This window comes from Fusarium odoratissimum (assembly GCF_000260195.1).
Source record: "Fusarium odoratissimum NRRL 54006 unplaced genomic scaffold supercont1.12, whole genome shotgun sequence".
Lineage (NCBI taxonomy): Eukaryota > Fungi > Ascomycota > Sordariomycetes > Hypocreales > Nectriaceae > Fusarium > Fusarium odoratissimum.
Window position 1 is genome coordinate 193,798 of NW_022158698.1, and position 18,017 is coordinate 211,814.

Genomic DNA, 18,017 nt, shown 5'->3' on the forward strand with positions numbered 1-18,017 from the left:
CGCTTTCTAATACTCTGACCCAGATGCCCGGTTTCTGGGGCTCCGAAGTATGAGCCTTTTTTTATCTATGCTCAAGACTACCGATCCCACACTGTTGGTTTTTTTTTCGCAATTAGGGGGATCTTAACCATGCTGTGCCGAGCCTCGGAGAAAAAACCCAACAAAACCTTGCACGATCAAAAAAATCATGCCAAGAAATCTCAGAGTGACACCACAATTCTGATTCCGCAGTTATGTCCCTCATGTGAAGAACTTATTAACCCAATAAGGCCAACTGCAATGCGACTGCCTCACAACTAGATACGTGAAAGCGTGCAGGTTGAGGTTACAGAGAGATACTTTCACATGCCAACTCGTGTTTTCATTTAAGAGCAACAAGAGTCCGTGACTAACCTGCTTCTATTTAAATGTGGGTATTCCTATTTCGATAATGCAAGATAACTTGAGATGTCACACCAAATCGTGACAATACTCATCATACTCTTTCAACAGCTCGCCATCATGAAACGTACAAGGGGACTTGCAGAGGCTACGCCACTATTGGGTGATCAGACAAGCCCCATTGCAAAATCCCGAACTCTGAACGCCCTATCACATAAGACACATGATATGCTCTTATCTTGGTCTTCTCGGGCTTACTTCCCTGATCTATGAGATCATAACTTCACCAGCACCAGTTGCAAGTGTCTCTGAACCCTCATCTTCAGGAGATTTGGGCTGCTCGGTTATGCCTCTGGACGACGCAGTCTTCATCTCTAACACATCGCTATCACTGCCTTGTCGTTCAAGGTCCTCAAATGTAAAGGCATCAGACAAGTTGACTGCCAGGAACGTCTTTGGTAGTTTGACCCTGGACAGGTGTTAGTTGATATTCACACGGCAATGGTGGACATCGGATGAAAAGACTTACTGGTTGAACTTGGCTCGGAGTGTCTTGATGACCTGCAACCAGTCCGCGTGGGGTGTCAAACTTCGCCTGGGAGCACATCCGATGCAATGCCGACTGTCGAGTTGAACATGCAAGGGATCGAAGACATGGCAGCCAGGACTGATGGTGATACGAATGCTGTACGTAAACGTAGGCGCGTCGTGAGGTGATGATCCATCGCCTGATTTCATCTCTGCTTCGTAGAGCTCAAAGCAGATCTGAGAAAGGTAATCAAGCTCAGGGATAGTGCTGCGCTTAATCTTGGTCTCTACACCTCCCTCGATGATGCAGTTTAACAATGTATAGATATGTGACTCCTTGGTGAAGTAGAAGAACGACTTGGCATCATCCGACGCCTGCATCTCCTCGAGGTCCTGCACAATCTCTTTAAGGAGAGGCAACGATGTGAGCAGACCAATCTCGAGTTTCTCACTATCCGAGATGCCATATTCTTGGGGGCAGATAAAGTCAAACAGAACCTTAGCAAGACGGTACAGTTCCTGCAGAGGTTCGTTATGAGCATCTGCTGTGGATGCAGTCTGCTTCGTGCCCTTGTATAGGCGGAAGTATTGCTCAGGTGGTGCCTCTTCGTTGAAGTGCCGCAGATTGTTAAGGAACGATCGTCTTCTAAACAGTTTCTTGACTGAGGCGGATCTGCTTCCCGCATCCACCTTGTCTGACCCCTCAGGCGAGTGGTGGTGACTCTTGTCACTCTTGTCATCGGAAGTTTTGCCATCCTCAGACTCTTTTGACTTTCCGTCCTTGGTACCATTAGAACCTCCAGGGACACTGCTGGCACCAGCAGCTGTGTATTCATCAAGCATGTGGTTCGGCGGTGTGTATACCCATTCAAGGAACTGACGGTTGTGCAATGCATCGAACTTCATGGTGTCATAGAGTTCCGATATCTTGCTTGGGTCAACCTTTTCGCCATCGCAGAACTCCTGGAAGAGTTTCTCCCAGCGCTCTCGGAAGAGCTCAGCGTCTTCGCCACAGCACCATCTTGACTGAATCTGGTTGAGGGTGTTTGCTTGAGAAAGTGATGAGGCAATTGATGAGCTTGAGTTTTCCCCTGACAGTTTCTCGGTACTAGGATTTGATATGGCATTAAGGGATGTAACAGCACCACTCTGCAGCTTTTTATAGTTATGATCCATCACCCGTCGGTGAAAGTTCATCAGCTGTACGACTCTTGTTTGTACTTCAGAAGGTTCAGGCATGTTTTCCGGCCATGTGAACTGCGCAGGACGCTCGTTGCCCTTGCGCAGTAGTCCCTTGAGCTTCTTCTTGACCTTATCCATCTCATCTTTGGCAGCATTTGAATCGTCCAAAAGATCCTTGCGAATGGTGATGAAGTCCTCAGGAATATCCTTCTTGCCCAAGAACGATGCCGCCCAAATTTGAGCACTGGTAGTCACACGTCTCTCAGAACTGCTGAAAACGTGAACTTCGTCGAGAATATCCCTGTTCAAAAGCATGAGGTCGTTGCGCATATTCTCGCCGAGTTCCTGAGACTGATATCGGGCCGAATGTGTTGGCTCGCCTCCCCATTTGACAATGAGCTGCAGTTTGTCGAGAACCAGACGCTCCTCAGCGGCGGTAAATTTGGACATCGTTACTCCAGAAAGAGAATCTTGTCGTTTTGGACCCTGGTGGGACTTATCCTCCCTCGACGAATCGCCCGCTTCCTCAGTGATATCTTTTTTCTCCTCGGTCATGGCGACCAGCTCCTCACTAATAACAGGCTCTTCTGTCTTCTTCTTTCGAAACATAGGCTTGATCTGAATCTTCGTACCAGGCCAGCTGCCCTTCTTGACGAGAACGTTTCGAAGAGATCGGAGCTTGGCGCGGTCCTCGATTCCTTGTTCGTAGGCCAAATCCACAGCTTGCACGACACTTCCAAGTGCAGCTTCTCCAATCAGCAAGACTTCTTCCTGGTGGCCCTTCAAAAGTGCGATGAAAGGTTCCGAATGAAACGTAAACTTGTACTTTTGCTTGGGAGTGCGATCTGCGTGTCGAATCACCGAAACCATACCCTTCAGCTTCCAGGAGTGAGTTGGCAGGGGAGGCTCAGGGGCAATGGATGCTTGTTCTGACGGAGGCTCCGCAACAGCGCTCTGCTGAGTTGGAGGGGCGGATGAAATCCCCGGCAGGGTCACATCGACAGGAGTGGGTGGGATCGCTGGAGTCGCCAACGTGCTGTGCGTCTTCGAAGGTAGTCCGCTGTCTGGGGGTAGAAGAGGAGTAACTGTGCCGCTGGGTGCACGACGGGAAGAGTCGTCGGGCTGCGAGTCGGTAGTACCTGCAATGGAATTGATGCTCGTCCTGACTCCATTAGTGCCAGACTGGGTTTGTTCACGATCCTTGAACGCGTTAGATGCTCGTGTGAAGGGGTCTGTATCTGATGGCGCAGGCGAAGGCATAGGGGGAGTGACACCACCCTTTCTCATTTTCTCCTTGATAAAAAGGTCCTTCAGGATGTTGGAACAATGATCGTAGTAGTCGTCATTATCCTTGACAAAGCTCCAACCATTGACATCAATGACATAGCTCTTGCCTGATGCTCGCAGCATGTCAAACCCACAGACTCTTTGGCCGAAAGCTGTAGATATCCTGCTGGCCATCTCTTTCTCTTCCGCACCAAGGGCTGTGACATAACGCAACTCTTTGCCATGAGTATTTCTTCGCACCACACCATCCACTACAGGGCTCTTTCGGGTCTCTGCGTGGCAATAGTTTGGGCCAACAGTGTAGGCTTTGACATCTTCGGCGTTATCGACTTGCATGAAGCTTTCATAGATATAACTGCTTCCAGGTTCTGTGATGGCTCTGGGGACATTAAGATCTTTGATGTAGTCGGAACTCTTGTTTCCGATCTTTCGGAAGAGCTTTCGAGCACCGCCGCCTTCTTCTGTGGGGAAATATATGATAATGTTGTGATCCTCGCCACTTGTCGGTTTCTCAACAAAGGGCTTTCGGAGTGTTTGACCATCTACACTGATAGTATTGCCGTCTTCGATAAGCTCTACTTTTTGGGGAGGCGGTGTCTGCGAGGGGTCAATAGGATCCAGAGAAACTCCAGAGACGTCCTTGATATGCTTTACCATCTCTGGCGTAAGATATTGAGGGCCACCATCACGAGTAACCTCGACACGCTTTGGTGTCCTGACCTCGATCTTGTCGAGTAAGTGAAGACACAGGCGTCGGTCCCATAGAATCTGCTGCATAGGAACATCGTTCACACAGAAGGGCTTTCGAGCCTTGACATAGGCAATAGCCTTGTCAAGTGGAAAACCGTCGGAATAGAACGAAATAAGGTAATCGCTGTCTGGTGTTAGTTATCACTTTGGGTAATTCGGCACGTGCCCCTTGCAGCACTACAGATGCACCCCACTATGCTACTTCAGCTCACCGAGAAGATCTACTCACCAAATAGGCCAATTCTCAACCTCTGCACACAAGATGGATTAGTTTAGTTCTGAAATACACAACTCTTGCATTTGTAAACTCACCTTCATCGAGGATAACCTTATCACCAAAGACCACCACATCGAATTCACGATTGGCGATGAGTCGGTTCAAAATGTTCCTGCTGGGCTTGCTTCGAGCCTTGACATCTAGAGCGCATACACCAATGACACCCCATCGTGATGGTTTCACTGCAGCAAGTTAGACCCTGGATTTAAGCAATATGCCTTGGATTTCCAGAGCCAAGGTAAATGAACATACCCTCTTCTCTCTCTCGATGGTGGGGACCCCGATCGCTACTCGGGCTGTGGCTGCTCGTTGCTGTGCTTCCGCTAAAGCGTCTCTTGGCTCGGCTACGAGATCTATCGGGCCCTTGCCGTAAGCCAGACGTACTGCTCTGCATGTTGTCGTGTCGAATAGCTCGTTTTGTAAAGTCAAGTGGCTGCGAGTGAAGATCGCGAGGCGTTAGATGATGCTGATTAGGTTGTCCCACGACTGATTGACCCGGTTGGTTACTAGAAGTAGTGACAGTGATGTTGGAGACTTCTGCTTCAGACTGGCCCGTTGCTGTGCTCTTGCCTGTTGACAGTAATCCAGGTACAGATCTTGGTGGAGTGCCTAGCTCTGAACCATGAGCTGATGATGAACCGCTGAGTACACCACGGGCAGATGCGAGAGAGTAGATGGAAGTACCGGAGAGTCTCCTAGACTGGTAGTCCGAGGAAGAAGACAATCGGTGGTACGCGGCGTTGGAAGCTTCTGACGATACGGTGTGGGAATTCTCGTTGGTAGACGGTAAGCGAGTTCGCAGTTGGTGGGGTTCTTCTCCAGGGCCTGAAAGTTGCGAATCGGCCAACGTCTGTTCTTCAGAAGCGGTATCTGAGGTCATGGACTCGCGGCGAGTGCGTGCTAGAGGTCGGGGGTTCCTGATTGGCAAAGATGAGACCGCGGTTGTCGAGCTTGGAGCTGCCGTGAAACTGGCCCGGCGTGCGGTTGCGTATGCGTCTCTAGTGACGGGCTCGGCGCCGCGACTCTTCCTTGTGATGGCGGCAGCAGAAGAATTGGCGAGTAGCGAGGCCGATGTTGAAGAGAGAGCACGAGATTGCCGAGGCGGATTGGGTTGAATATTATGCTGTTCAACAGAAACGTAACCAAAAGTGAGTGACGAAGAGGGTGGATGAGAGTGTGGATGAAAGCGGCGAGGCGAGGAAGAAAAGTCGGCAGCGGAAGGTTCACCGGAGGCGGAGACGGAGGAGCTAACCGATGGTTCTTGTTCTGGCTCTGGTTCTTCTTGTGCCTGTGCTTGGGCTTGGGCTGGGCTGTCATCGGTATCGGCCAGACTAGCAGCATTCAAATCCGGGTCCAGTGGATTATTCTTGTTCATGGTGTCCAGTATTAAAGGTCCGCTATCTCCAAGGACGGGATGTAGATAGAGTGAGCCAAGGTCGTATCGTATAGAAGGGTAAGGTAAGGTAATGTAATGTATGATACAGTACGGTAACGTCAAGGTATCTTGTGTGTGTTGCCAGTTCTTGTACACACCCAAATGTCTTGCGTGAGAGATTGTGACCGAGTACACCAATTGAAAAAAGGACCGGTTGTCAATTGATTCGTGCTGTTGTTATCTTCTGAATCCAATACTACCAAATTCCATGAGCTCGCAATCAGGTGTCAGAAAGGTCTGACGTCGATGAAAAGGGTCCGTTTATTAGCAGGGTTGGTTAGGTTAGACTACCGAGCCTAAACTTGGAGCGGACAGAGTAAGACAGACGTTTTTCGATGTCTTGATGAGTGTCTCGTCTCGTTTTCTCACTGCTTTTGGAGACGATGAAACATTTATCTGCAACCGATATCAATAAGAGGAGGACAATAGGTTATAGGCAAAAAAAGAATGTCGATGCGAGAAGTTGATGGTTCTTATTCTGGTCTGGAAATGAGTTGGGCCTTTACCTCGTTTGGTGCTAAGGCGACAATGTGATTGCTGTGCCGTGATCCCGTCAGGTATCAATAAATACAGGCAACGTTGGGATCTTCACGTTGCCGAAAGTTACTAGCCCAAGATTGTTTCTTTTTCATTCCTCTTATAGAAAAAGCTGTAGGGTAATGACCGTTTCAATGACCAAGATCCCCACGAGACGGATGCAGTGTTTCGGTTGCTGGTGGGCGAATGGAACAAGGGCCTGTATAAGAGGCCAGAGAATGAGAGGTGTGGGCAGGTCCTTTTCTTGCTTGCAAATGACTCTTCACATATATATTCCTGCTCAGAAATATATAAAGATCTCTGAGATGCTTGTTTTATCGTCATTTCACCGAATGACAGGTGCTTTCAGTCACCAGATTTGCTGCAGTCTGGATGCTTCTGATGGCGGGGCTGCTGTAGCAATGCAATGGTCATCTGGGGAGTGCTCGATTCAGTGCATGATAGTGGAGATCCATCCATCAACAGCAGCCGTATAAATTCAAGTTTCCCTCAACATCAAGAAGCATATTCCCAACATGTGGTTTGATACAGCATCAAGATACACAAACGAACCCTTAAAGTGACTGCGTTCATGCACATGATATCTGCAAGAAAGGCGCCACGCCCACGCCTAGTGAGACATGTTCCGTCGTCATCGTCCCAGGAACTCGGCAATCAAAACGACTTCTGGAAGGGGCATGCTCCAATTGAGCCATGTTATTGGACCGACGCATCGTGAGAAAGGATGCCCACGAGATCCCCAACATGGGGGATACGGTTCCTTAGTGGCTTGAGGGCATGCGACAAGCTTAGCTCTTTGAGCTATGTAACCTAGAGAACCGATGACAGCTTGGGAAAGCGGTCTTGGTCCTGCAGTTGCGTTATGACTTGCAGGAGATCAGACCCATGGATCTGGTGTACCACAATGAGGCTATTCCTAGATCTCGACAGTTCTCATTGTGCGGCTCTGGCAGTACAGGTCTGACCATGTAATGCGATATGTAATTATCTAATATTCTGTCATAAGCTGCCTGATCATAATTTAACATTTTGCAAATACAACATTGAGTCTCATAGTTTCTGTAGGATGAGGCTATATAGCTAGCTCTTATCCGCTGCTTGGACTTGCATCACCAGTTTTCATCTCAAGCTGATGCAGCCGATACCAAGGTAACCGAGTTATATGGCTTCAGTTGTAGTTCCATCTCATGCTTTATGCTTTTAACTACCAATATCTTTGAAACTCGTCGATCTCTTCTTCGCTAGCTTCGGACAATAGCTCCCAATAAGCATCAACCTTCTTGTAAAGACTATCATCACCCGGCAATGACCAAGCGCTCAATGCACTGTGAACGTACTCTGGAAATAAAAGCCACATAATTTCCGATTTGCTCGGATTATACATTGCATAAACGTTTCGTTTTGATAGCCACGATCATATAGAAGTCTGACCACACAACCAAATGCGCCGCTCAACTTAAAACACAATCACTGAAACATAAGCCATGAACGAAACGATCTTGATCAAGTATACAATGCGTAAAATTCAAAGTCTATGCCATTTTGTAGACAAAAAAAAATCAACCCTAAAAACAACCATTTCCGAGGGAGCCTCTCCCCAAATGTATGTATGCCGTACACAAGTGCCAATGGGTATGCCAAAAAACCAGTTCCCAAAAGTAATTGCAAACCCGCAAACCCAGATACCCAATGCATCATGTCATAAAATAAACTAGTAATAATAAAATAGGATCATTTATCCTCGTCGGGATTATATCCCCAGAGGCGTCTTCGCTCTAGAACCCACCAGTGGGCAACTTCGTCGGCTTCCTTCACCCAGGTCGCAGCGTCGTTGCCGTACTGGCGCTTCACTGCCTTGATCATTGACTTGATCGACCATTTGTCCAAAGCGTCTAGCTCTAGCGGGTCTTTGCCGAGATCTGTAAATGTGTATTCGAGGTCTTTCTTTAGAGGAACTGCGAGGCGCCAGGGTGCGTCGGCTGAGGTTACTGTGAGCATACCACCGCCTGGGTTGATAAGTCCAAAGTTCCAAGCGCGACGGCCGTCTTGTGTCTTTTGATATGGGCGAATTAGGGATTGACCTTCGTAGTCGTGGGCGAGGTCGAGTGCAATTTCAGAATCTTTTTTGTTGAGAGATCCTGAGTTGACGAGGAGGTCGAGAATGGTGGGAAGGATAGAGATCGATGTCACGTTGGCCTCGTATTGCACGCGAGGAATGCTGGGATGTCGGAAAGAAATCGGAACACGAAAGTTGCTGATATGACGGTTTTCGTAGGTACCTGTCTTTGAGAAATCTTCCTTGAATGCTTGGCCGTGGTCACCAACGAAGACAACGAGGGTTTCATCGGCGATTCCGGTATCCTCAAACATCTGCATAAGCTCACCAAGCCATGCGTCGGTGAAACGGATGGTGTTGAGATACTTGTCAAGATCTTGATGATTACCGCCCTCTTTACCCATGTACTTCTCTTTCTCGAACCACTTAGGTACTCCCCAAGGGTGATGAGTAGTGCTGGTAAAGTGCGACATGAAGAGTCGCTTATCTTCGGCGAGGCCGTCGGAAATAAACATTTTGATGTGCTCCCTCAAATCGGTTTCGGGGTATCCAAAATAGTTGATCTCCTCCATCTCGGGATTGTCCTTGGCCTCCTCGTCTAATCTGGGCTTGGTGACCTTAAAATCGAAACCAATCTTCTCGTCAAACTTGTCCTGCCTATCATAGTGGTCTGTAACGGCTTGGAAGAAAGCGGGCTTCCACTGGTACTCATGGAACTTGGCTTGCGCAGTACCGCCAAAACCCCACCAATCTCGCTTCTTCTGTGGCTTGTCTTCTGGCTTGTCATCTCGCTTTGTCGTGTTGCCCTTGACCTTGTTGAACAGTTCGAGAATCTGCGGAATGCAGGGCTGATAGCTCTCGAGTTCAGATTCTTCAAACATGTTGACGGCCATGGGCCAAGCGCCACAATGCGCGGCAGCAAGACTCTTGGTTGAGACACTGCTGCTGGTAAGACCTCCAACGACATTGACACCACCAAAGCCGGGCTTCGTCTGGTCGTTCCATACGGGCTTCGCGGGAGGATCGTAAGCACTTCCGTTTGCGCTTTGATAGTTGCCTGGCTTTCCGGTGATCTTCTCGAAGTTCTGAGTCATGCGTGATACCCGGCCGTTGACTTCATCTCTGGCATTCTCGTCGTTCGACTCCATGATGAATCGGTGGATATCGCTACCCTGCTGGAGAGGGAAGAGTTCTTCGCGCATACTCTCCATGAGAATAAGAGCAATATGTCTAATCTTGACGGAGTTATTCGAGAGTGCCTCTTGGATAGGAGCCAGAATCTCTTGATCGAGGTTAGTAATTCGCATGGGGTCGTTGACTGGGTTGTAGAAGCCCCGATCTTGCCAAGTATTGGGGCACAAATTGCTGGGACCATCCTTCTTATCATGCTCGTCCTTATATCGATCAGGATTCCACTTGAGAAAACCGCTGGGGATGGGGTTAGGAAGCCAAGCAGGAGGGTTCTCTCTGTACTTCTTTACCAAGTCGTTGTTCTCTCTGCTGGGAGCCCACCCCTTGAAGTTGCCCTTGGGATCCTGCCATCTTGACTTCTCGATGAGCTGTCGTAAGGGAAATTCGTTTTGAGAAGCACAGAGTCCAAGCTTCGGTCGCACAGAGTCGGACAATCGTAGAGGCAAACTGCTTGCGATGTGATTATAAGGTTGGTCAGGGCGGGCAACCCATGTGATGCCGATGAATAGCAAGACGACTGCATTGATGACCCAAGAGGGAATGAATGCACAGCAGCGTCGCTTCTGTGTACGCTCTTCCAATTCCTTCTCATCTCCATCGCGGCTCAAATTAGGTGATGGATGGCCACTGTTTGTGACGGTACTTTCGCTGTTGACACGCTGGAGGAAAGGCTCGGCGTTCTCGGGGTCCTGCTGATGTTGCGGCTGTGGGCGAATCTTGCCTCGCAAATACCGAGAGACTGCAAGTGTTAATAAATTAAGCATTTTAATAGAGTTTAGCGACAAACCTGAAGCGATTCGCTTGCCAATTCCAGATACGATGTCGCCAAAGACCCTGTATAGGTAGTTCTGAGGCAACCATGCAACGATGAGGATGATTAAACCAGAAACAATGACACTGCTGCTCTCGCTGATCAAAACATTGAGTCCCTCGTCATTAGCAAAATCGCCAGCGTCGCTCCATTCGACTTCGCCGCCTGTTCTATAATGAAAGCCAAGCTCGGATGCCGCAGCAACGAACGTTATCAAACTATGCAGCCACTGTTAGCCATAACGAGATTCAACGGAAAGGTAAAATCGAGGGCATATACGTTAAAAAGCATCCAAGAACATAACCAATCAATGAGAGAATCGTTCGCTCCCGACGCAACAATAACCGGGCGAAGAGAACTAGGAAGAAATCTTGCAGAAAGAAGGTCGGTAGATAGACGACAAAGTCGATGACGGCGATGGAATGGATGTGGATGAATAGATGTAGCAGCTTCGTAAATAGTAATGATACGAAAAAGACAGCAAAAAGATAAGAGACTAAAGAAGGCATATTGGGCCTACTTCACATCATCAGGTTCAACGAGATGCGGAAGAGGATGATATGGAAGGGTTGGATTTGAGGTGGAGGGGAGGAGGAATAAGGTCAGGTCTGGGCAAAAGCCAAGCGGATATAAGGCTTTCGTCAGATATAAACGAAGAGACTAAGAAGAATGTTGCAGCAGGAGCTGAAAAGCCAAGCCCCAGGTCCAGCACAGTATGTACAGACAGTTTTAGGGTGAGTGAGCGAGAGTATTAGTGATTGGAGGTGAAACAGAGTGACACGCAACCCCCTCCAAGGATATTCAGGGATAGGCAATGGAATATATGGGAACCTGCGCCTGCTGCTTGCACAGTGAAGGAGTGTCAGAAACAATGAAACCTCAAATGCAAATTGCCCAGGGTTGGTATCTGGTCGCGTGTTACAGCGTGGAGGGCAGAGTTAGTTATACCGACCGTACCGTACCGTACCCGTACCTGTACCTTTTTGAGGCGGTTGTTTTAAGCTAATAAGGTGAATTTTAGTATCCGTAGCGTAGTCCAGCACATCTAGGCTTTGCTTGGATTACGACGGCGGCTTGGTTTAAGCTCGCACGCCTGGCCACGAACGGTTCTTTGACACATTCTAAACATGCCTGACCTTACGAACCCTGCAGGTCACCTCAGTTCATTAGTAAGATAAGGTACCTTGCCTTGTTCTGCTTTGCTGGGCCGCTCTCAAGACTCACTGCGCCACCACTGAAACAGAAAGAGAGTGCTCTGGAACAAGGAGTTGCTTGCTTTGTAAGGTATCGTGATCGTCCTGCCTCTCCTGGCCAAAACTATGATCCGCTTTTAGCATCAATGATAAAAGGGGTCTTGTTCTCTCTTCTTTCAAACTCGGTAGTTCTTTGTGAGTATCCATTCCATTTGCTGCACCGTAACAACTGGAACCTTGATGATGTAGTGGACCTTTCTACCTGGTTATGTCTTGATGCGGTGGGATGACCGGTCGGTTACTGCGCAAATACGAGGGGCTGAGTTAGTGCAAGACTTTTTACAGTAGACAATCCCGAAACCCTTTTTCCCCTCTCGTTTATTTAGCTCAGAATATCATCATCTTCTTGTTGGTCGGTACCTGATGTTTCCCTAGCCTTGGAGCCTGGTCGTGTGCTGCCGCCTTGGTTGGAATCTGGGTGGAATTTCCGGGCGCCAATTTTATGGTGACGTTTACATTGAGATGGAGGTGGATCAATTTGTATCAGATCACCCCTACAGTTGGAGCGTTTCTCGGCTGTTGGAAGCGCTCCAAAATATTAGAGTCTTACATAGTGCCCTGTCTGTTCTCTCTTACTGTGTCATGTTTGACATCGACAAGGATTGTTTAAAGAGTTGAATCATGTATAGTGGGGTAGGTCGTTTTACCTACAGCAGATCTCCCAAGTAGAGTGCGAGTATGTGACGATACTGTTGTTTACTATGTTTAGAAGAGAGCAGGGGGACAAAAAGCTCACCCTTGTCAAAGAGAGATCGTGATACGGCATCTCCAATCAAACAAACAATGACAAGCCTTTCAGTCAAGATGCGCATGATTGTTTCCTCATCAACTCAACTAACGCATGCACTGAGCTCCAAGCCTGGCCATTTGTCATCCCTTGCTCGCCGCTCACATAAGAGCATTCTGTACTGTAGGCAGTGAGGCACACGACCAATTCCTCCTCCCTGTTTTGAACAGACTCCAATATTCTTGGCGTCGTGTCACCACCATCCATGATCCAGAATCTTGTCTTGTGAATATTGGATCAAACTGCGTATGACGTCGGTTACGCCGAGTCGTAATTGGGGCGTACTTGGGGAAACTTTGCAGCCTTATTTGTGCAACTAGGCACGAGAGTTCCGATTCAAAGGGACCAGATTCCCCTGGCTAAGATCATGGTCTGGCGCCTTCATACCGATTTCTTCGGATGATGGACATGGATGAGATCTCAAAAGCCAGATGCTCCCCCGGAATTCCAGTCCAGCTATCTCCCCGCTAGTGGTGTTCTATGCGCCTTGGCTTACCCGCGGTGTATGCAAGAGGGCTAGTGCCAAGGTTATCTGCAAATCAGTTGGCCCTGCTCCATTGTTTGTCGGCAGGGAGATGACAAAATGAACCGTACACTGTGAGCTGTGATGAAACATGACTTTCCAGCTGTTTAAGAAGGTCATGAAGCTGCATGAACAGACATATGACAAAGTCGAAGAACCAATCAGATATTTAGAGGTGTTTCTCGTAATTCAATGACTTGCAGAAAGTCTAAAAGCTAAAATCAACATTCAGTACCAGCTTAGAATAATTACTTCAGCCATACACCAGAAATACTGCCCCGCTTCACCGCCAAAAATTGTAAATTTTTGGATATGGCTGTAGTATCACGCAGAGCAGCCTCAATCGCAGAGCGGAAGCGGGCATCTTTGGTGAAGTAACCTTTGTCGCTACTTGCACCAGCTGCATCTCAAATAATTACAATGCCTCATAAGGATGCTGACCACCCCGTGGTCAAGCGCCAGAAGACTGCGGCGCCAGCCAATGCTTCAAAAGCTGCATCAGACTCTTCGAGAATATTTGCGCCCTTCCGTGTATGTCCACCCGATTGAGAGTTGTGCTCCAGTAGCTAATTGTTACGCTTCAGACTGTCGGTCTAGTATCACCTACAAGTGTCCCTTTCACATCGATTCCTCTCGGAAAGACTACGTTTCAAATTTCAACCTCAGTTGGCCGATCTATTCAGACTTACGATCTTCGTCGCGGATTGAACCTCGTCTTCATTACTCGCCCGCAAACACCCGCCGACATCACCGCGACTCTCGCCTGGAGGGAAAAGGTTTTCGCCGCATGGGGCGGATCAAAGAAGGGCGAATCTCAGGGTATCTGGGTGTTCCAGAGGGGCAAGAAGGTCGATGAGCTTGCACTGCCCTCAGACCTCAACGAGCCTGTCAAGCAAATTCTTATCCTGGGCATATGGACTATCGTCGCTGCTACTACGCGAATCGAAGTTTTCAAGACGGCCACTCTGGAGCACTACACCACTATTCACACTACACCTGCCAACAACCGCGGCAACGAAATAACTGGTGGCATTGTTTCTATGCCAACTTTCCTCAACAAGATTTTCGTGGGTCGCAAAGATGGCTGGGTCGAGATCTGGAACGTCAGCACCGGCAAGCTCATTTACACTATTCTTCCTCCGGCTCCCGATTGCGGTTCCGTAACATGTCTAGAACCTAGCCCTGCTCTGTCTCTTCTGGCTATCGCCTATTCTGAAGGAACTCTCATTATCACGAATGTTTTAACCGATAAGGTCACTCTTCGCATCGAGGCTGGAAGCTCAGAGGCGCAGGTCAACTCAATCTCTTTCCGGACTGATGGTATGGGAGCGGGTAATGATGGACGAAAGGATGGTGTTATGGCTACGGCGACAGCTGCTACCGGAGATGTCACATTCTGGGATTTGAATGGTGGTGGTCGCGTGATGGGTGTTTTGAGAAGCGCTCATAACCCTCCTTCTTACGATGGACCGCTTGTCCGTGGTGGGATCAGCAAGATTGAGTTTCTCCCTGGACAACCAGTAGTGGTGACTAGCGGTCGCGATAACTCTCTCAAGTCCTGGATCTTCGACGAGACACCCTTCTCTCCTATTCCTCGAATTCTCCACTCACGCAGCGGCCATGCTGGTCCTGTCAACTGCCTCGAATTCCTTCCTACCGACTTTGAGGGTGCCGATGCCGGTAACAAGTGGTTGCTCAGTGGTGGACAAGATCGAAGCCTCTGGGGATGGAGTCTGCGCCGTGATGGTCAGAGCACAGAGTTGAGTCAGGGTAACATTCGCAAGAAGGCCAAGAAGATTGGTATTCTAGCCACAAACGCTCTATCTCATGGACCTACAACAACCTTGGAGGACCTTAAGGCCCCTGAGATTACTTGTATGGTATCCTCATTGAACCGAGATGGTGGCATTGGTGCTATGCCCGGCAACCAGCCTATATGGCAAAAGTCCCGAGACAGGAAGAAGACCCAGGATGCGGAGGTCAGTGGTATGACTGGTTGGGAGAGTGTCGTCACCGCTCATAAGAACGATCCTTATGCCAGGACATGGTTCTGGGGCCGAAAGCGAGCTGGTCGATGGGCTTTCCCTACTGGAGATGAGACCAACGTCTCTACTGTTGCTATCAGCCCTTGCGGTACCTTTGCGCTTGTTGGTGCTGAATCTGGCGGCATTGATATGTACAACCTTCAGTCAGGAAATCACCGCCAACGATTCCCTTCAAGATTGACCCCGGGTCAAGCTCGTCAGCTCAAGATGCAGCAACTACGACAGGCAGACGATATCGTACAAATGCATACCGAGGCTACTCGCCAGTTCCCCGTTGGTACCGGAAAGCATACTAAGCGTATTACTGGTCTTGTTGTCGATTCCATGAACAAGAACGTGGTGTCTTGCTCTCTGGATGGCAAGATCAAATTCTGGGACTTCTTGACCGGAAACCTATTAGAGCAGATTGACTGGGCACCTATGACATTCCCAACAGGATGCAGATACCACCCCGCAAGCAATCTGCTTGCTTTCTCATGCGACGATCTATCAATTCGAGTGGTGGATATGGAGACCAAGAGAACGATTCGTGAGTTCTGGGGTCCTCAGGGCGCCATCAACGATTTCTGCTTCTCCAACGATGGACGATGGATCATCGCTGCTTCTCAAGATTGCGTCATTCGTGTATGGGATCTTCCCACGAGTCACTTGATCGATGCTATCAGACTCGAGAAGCCTTGCAAGGCGCTGGCAATGTCTGTTACTGGCGAATACTTAGCTGCAACAATCGAGAACGAGTTGGGAGTGACACTCTGGACCAACAAGGCCCTGTTCAAGCATGTTCCCACACGTCAAATCTCCGAGAAGGAGATTGGTCAAGTCTCTGCTCCTACAGTATCCGGCGAGAACAGCCATGGCATGCTGGAGGGTGCGTTTGAGGAGGAGCAAGCTGAGGATGAGGACACTGTAGTGGCACCAACGATCGAACAGCTTAGCTCCGAGCTTACAACTTTGTCTTTGGTTCCCAAGAGTCGCTGGCAAACATTGCTGCACCTGGATCTTATCAAGGAGCGAAATAAGCCCACAGAGGCCCCCAAGGCTCCCGAGAAGGCGCCCTTCTTCTTGCCTTCGACGACAGGAAAGGAGAACCCTATGGCTTCTAAACTCCAGGGTGAGAGCGAGGCAGAGAGCAACTCTCGCATCACAAGAGTCGAGAAGGCTCGTTTTGAGGAGGTTCTCAGCACCAAGCTTCGTGCTGGAGCAGAGACAGGAAGTTGTAAGTCACACTTCTCTCACATCGCAATCCATATATTCTAACATGTCACAGATGATGAGTTCATTGAGCATCTCAAGTCCCTCTCCCCCTCAAGCGCAGATCTCGAACTTCGCTCGCTTTCTATCGGCGATGGCGATGAGGACTCGAATGAACTGTTACATTTCATCCGCGCTTTGACAGCTCGTCTCATGACTCGTCGAGACTATGAGCTTACTCAGGCGTGGATGACCGTGTTCCTGCGATTACACTTTGATCTGGTGATGGAGAACCAGGATCTGTTGGCGGCGTTGAGCGAGTGGAAGTCATATCAAGAGAAGGAGTGCAACCGGTTGGACGGTCTGGTTGGATACTGCAGTGGTGTAGTTAGCTTCCTGAGGAGTCCAAGGGCATGAGAAGCATAAAATAGTATTTTGTTGATGTTGAAATAATGGCGTTTGATTTCATGGCATGAGGGAGCATCAGGTATACTAGACAATAGAATATTCGATCCCGACGTCCTTATAATGTCTCTTTGCTAATGGTTCATCTCTTCAAATCGTTATACACTGATTCTCGTGAACCTCGTCTTCAATCCCATTGAAACGAGCCACCTCTTCTCTTCATTCTCTCCTCCTGTCTGCAATTCATAGAAATACAGCTTTTCTACTCCCTCTCTTGTAACATTCATCTTTCAAGTAATTTATCCTATACGTCCTGGTTCACCGCGTTTGTTGCGCGTTTACGCTGTCATTCGTATCATGATCGAATGGTCGTCGCGAAAGCTTATGCGCCTGTGTCTGAAGAGGCAACCGCACGGGTAGATCCCGGCTGGCTGGCATCGGCATTCTAGACCTGCTCGGCGCCCCAGCCGGCATCTTCGGCCTCGCGCATGTTGCTGGGGGGCTCGATGGAGGGGACGAACTCGAGGGCGATGTAGGCGAGACCGACAATGCCGATGATGCTGCCAGCAATCTTGCTGAGGATGAAATTGCCCAACAGAAGGCAGCCAATGAAGACGTAGACTGAGGAGTGTTAGGAGAGTATCAGAGTGGGTTATGATAGGTAGCTACTTACAGACACCACGGCCGACGAAGGAGAACATGAAAGAGGCATGTCGGGAGACCTGGGGAGGGATCTGGAACTCTGCGATCTGTTAGGCTCGGCGCATGGGAAGTTCGGTCAGTGTCACAACATACCGAGCAGAGCGATGACGAGACCAAACACGATCATGTAAGCGCCGACAACGATGGGTTGACTACAAAGGCATTGTCAGTATTCGTGCTGTCGAGGTGTCGCCTGAATGCGAATTGATCACTCGGCGCAGGATTGGAGTGTACGTACAGGCCGAGATGGAAGATGGACGCGATACCACCGAGAACGGTGATAACACCAACAGCCAAGTTGACAATGCGGCTACAGTTGAAAGCGATGGTTAGCGACTATTCTCGTGACGATACTACAGTGCAACGTAGCTACTCACAAGATGTCAGAGAGCTCCATGATGATTGATTTATTGTTGATTTGAGGACTGCGCCGTAGAGAATCGAGGTAGAATCGAGTTTAGTACTGAAAATTATCGCGTAGGCAGCAGTTTAAGGGCAGTCGCGTCAAAGGCAGCCGAATTGTGATGGGAGGCGTATGTAAGTGTTGCAAGGTGACGAAGACGGAGACGGGAGGTGAAAAGCACGAGGAGCAAGATTACGTAGGTAGCCTTGAGTTTGAAGCTAACGACAGACTACGCCTCAAAGCCCCCAGTCCAACCTTAGCTTCAAGTTTTGG

General features: G+C 49.0%; 5 protein-coding genes across 10 annotated transcripts; 2 read left to right on the plus strand and 3 right to left on the minus strand.

The window, feature by feature from the left end:
* Nucleotides 1–21: 21 nt before the first annotated feature.
* FOIG_08038 (uncharacterized protein) lies at nt 22–6,636 on the minus strand. 5 transcript variants are annotated; one of them, XM_031207864.1, is made up of 6 exons: nt 6,433–6,636; nt 6,347–6,377; nt 4,658–6,236; nt 4,441–4,587; nt 911–4,379; nt 22–850 (listed from the first exon to the last, which is right to left on the minus strand). In XM_031207864.1, the coding sequence occupies exons 5-6, from the start codon at nt 4,153–4,155 to the stop codon at nt 649–651; spliced, it is 3,447 nt and encodes a 1,148-aa protein (XP_031061998.1). In that variant the 5' UTR covers nt 4,156–4,379; nt 4,441–4,587; nt 4,658–6,236; nt 6,347–6,377; nt 6,433–6,636; the 3' UTR covers nt 22–648. The 5 variants fall into 5 exon arrangements, with proteins under 5 accessions (XP_031061998.1, XP_031061997.1, XP_031062000.1 ...); XM_031207863.1 differs by having other exon boundaries at nt 4,658–6,636; XM_031207866.1 differs by having other exon boundaries at nt 22–4,379; nt 4,658–6,636.
* Nucleotides 6,262–7,411, plus strand: FOIG_08039 (uncharacterized protein). Its single transcript, XM_031207867.1, has one exon. The coding sequence runs from the start codon at nt 6,500–6,502 to the stop codon at nt 6,851–6,853; it is 354 nt and encodes a 117-aa protein (XP_031062001.1). The 5' UTR covers nt 6,262–6,499; the 3' UTR covers nt 6,854–7,411.
* FOIG_08040 (uncharacterized protein) lies at nt 7,303–12,490 on the minus strand. 2 transcript variants are annotated; one of them, XM_031207869.1, is made up of 3 exons: nt 10,715–12,490; nt 10,412–10,653; nt 7,303–10,363 (listed from the first exon to the last, which is right to left on the minus strand). In XM_031207869.1, exons 1-3 carry the CDS (start codon nt 10,942–10,944, stop codon nt 8,109–8,111), a joined length of 2,727 nt encoding a protein of 908 aa, XP_031062003.1. In that variant the 5' UTR covers nt 10,945–12,490; the 3' UTR covers nt 7,303–8,108. The 2 variants fall into 2 exon arrangements, with proteins under 2 accessions (XP_031062003.1, XP_031062002.1); XM_031207868.1 differs by having other exon boundaries at nt 7,429–10,653; nt 10,715–11,408.
* Nucleotides 12,491–13,314: 824 nt separating this feature from the next.
* Nucleotides 13,315–16,784, plus strand: FOIG_08041 (uncharacterized protein). Its single transcript, XM_031207870.1, has 3 exons — nt 13,315–13,529; nt 13,583–16,259; nt 16,311–16,784. Exons 1-3 carry the CDS (start codon nt 13,419–13,421, stop codon nt 16,649–16,651), a joined length of 3,129 nt encoding a protein of 1,042 aa, XP_031062004.1. The 5' UTR covers nt 13,315–13,418; the 3' UTR covers nt 16,652–16,784.
* On the minus strand, nt 16,426–17,980 carry FOIG_08042 (uncharacterized protein). The gene is made up of 5 exons (XM_031207871.1): nt 17,719–17,980; nt 17,580–17,651; nt 17,435–17,493; nt 17,313–17,381; nt 16,426–17,260 (listed from the first exon to the last, which is right to left on the minus strand). The coding sequence occupies exons 1-5, from the start codon at nt 17,736–17,738 to the stop codon at nt 17,085–17,087; spliced, it is 396 nt and encodes a 131-aa protein (XP_031062005.1). The 5' UTR covers nt 17,739–17,980; the 3' UTR covers nt 16,426–17,084.
* Nucleotides 17,981–18,017: the final 37 nt, after the last annotated feature.

What these genes read in the sequence shown, in the direction of transcription:
- FOIG_08038 (XM_031207864.1), bottom strand. Translation starts at nt 4,155, where the DNA reads ATGCAGCAGATTCTATGGGACCGACGCCTGTGTCTTCACTTACTCGAC. An exon ending in CTCCGAGCCAAGTTCAACCA is followed by an intron (nt 851 to 910) that starts GTAAGTCTTTTC and finishes ACACCTGTCCAG; the next exon opens with GGTCAAACTACCAAAGACGT.
- FOIG_08039 (XM_031207867.1), top strand. Translation starts at nt 6,500, where the DNA reads ATGACCGTTTCAATGACCAAGATCCCCACGAGACGGATGCAGTGTTTC.
- FOIG_08040 (XM_031207868.1), bottom strand. Translation starts at nt 10,944, where the DNA reads ATGCCTTCTTTAGTCTCTTATCTTTTTGCTGTCTTTTTCGTATCATTA. An exon ending in GTTCTTGGATGCTTTTTAAC is followed by an intron (nt 10,654 to 10,714) that starts GTATATGCCCTC and finishes GTGGCTGCATAG; the next exon opens with TTTGATAACGTTCGTTGCTG.
- FOIG_08041 (XM_031207870.1), top strand. Translation starts at nt 13,419, where the DNA reads ATGCCTCATAAGGATGCTGACCACCCCGTGGTCAAGCGCCAGAAGACT. An exon ending in GAATATTTGCGCCCTTCCGT is followed by an intron (nt 13,530 to 13,582) that starts GTATGTCCACCC and finishes GTTACGCTTCAG; the next exon opens with ACTGTCGGTCTAGTATCACC. An exon ending in TGGAGCAGAGACAGGAAGTT is followed by an intron (nt 16,260 to 16,310) that starts GTAAGTCACACT and finishes AACATGTCACAG; the next exon opens with ATGATGAGTTCATTGAGCAT.
- FOIG_08042 (XM_031207871.1), bottom strand. Translation starts at nt 17,738, where the DNA reads ATGGAGCTCTCTGACATCTT. An exon ending in ATGGAGCTCTCTGACATCTT is followed by an intron (nt 17,652 to 17,718) that starts GTGAGTAGCTAC and finishes TTTCAACTGTAG; the next exon opens with CCGCATTGTCAACTTGGCTG. An exon ending in CTTCGTCGGCCGTGGTGTCT is followed by an intron (nt 17,261 to 17,312) that starts GTAAGTAGCTAC and finishes AACACTCCTCAG; the next exon opens with TCTACGTCTTCATTGGCTGC.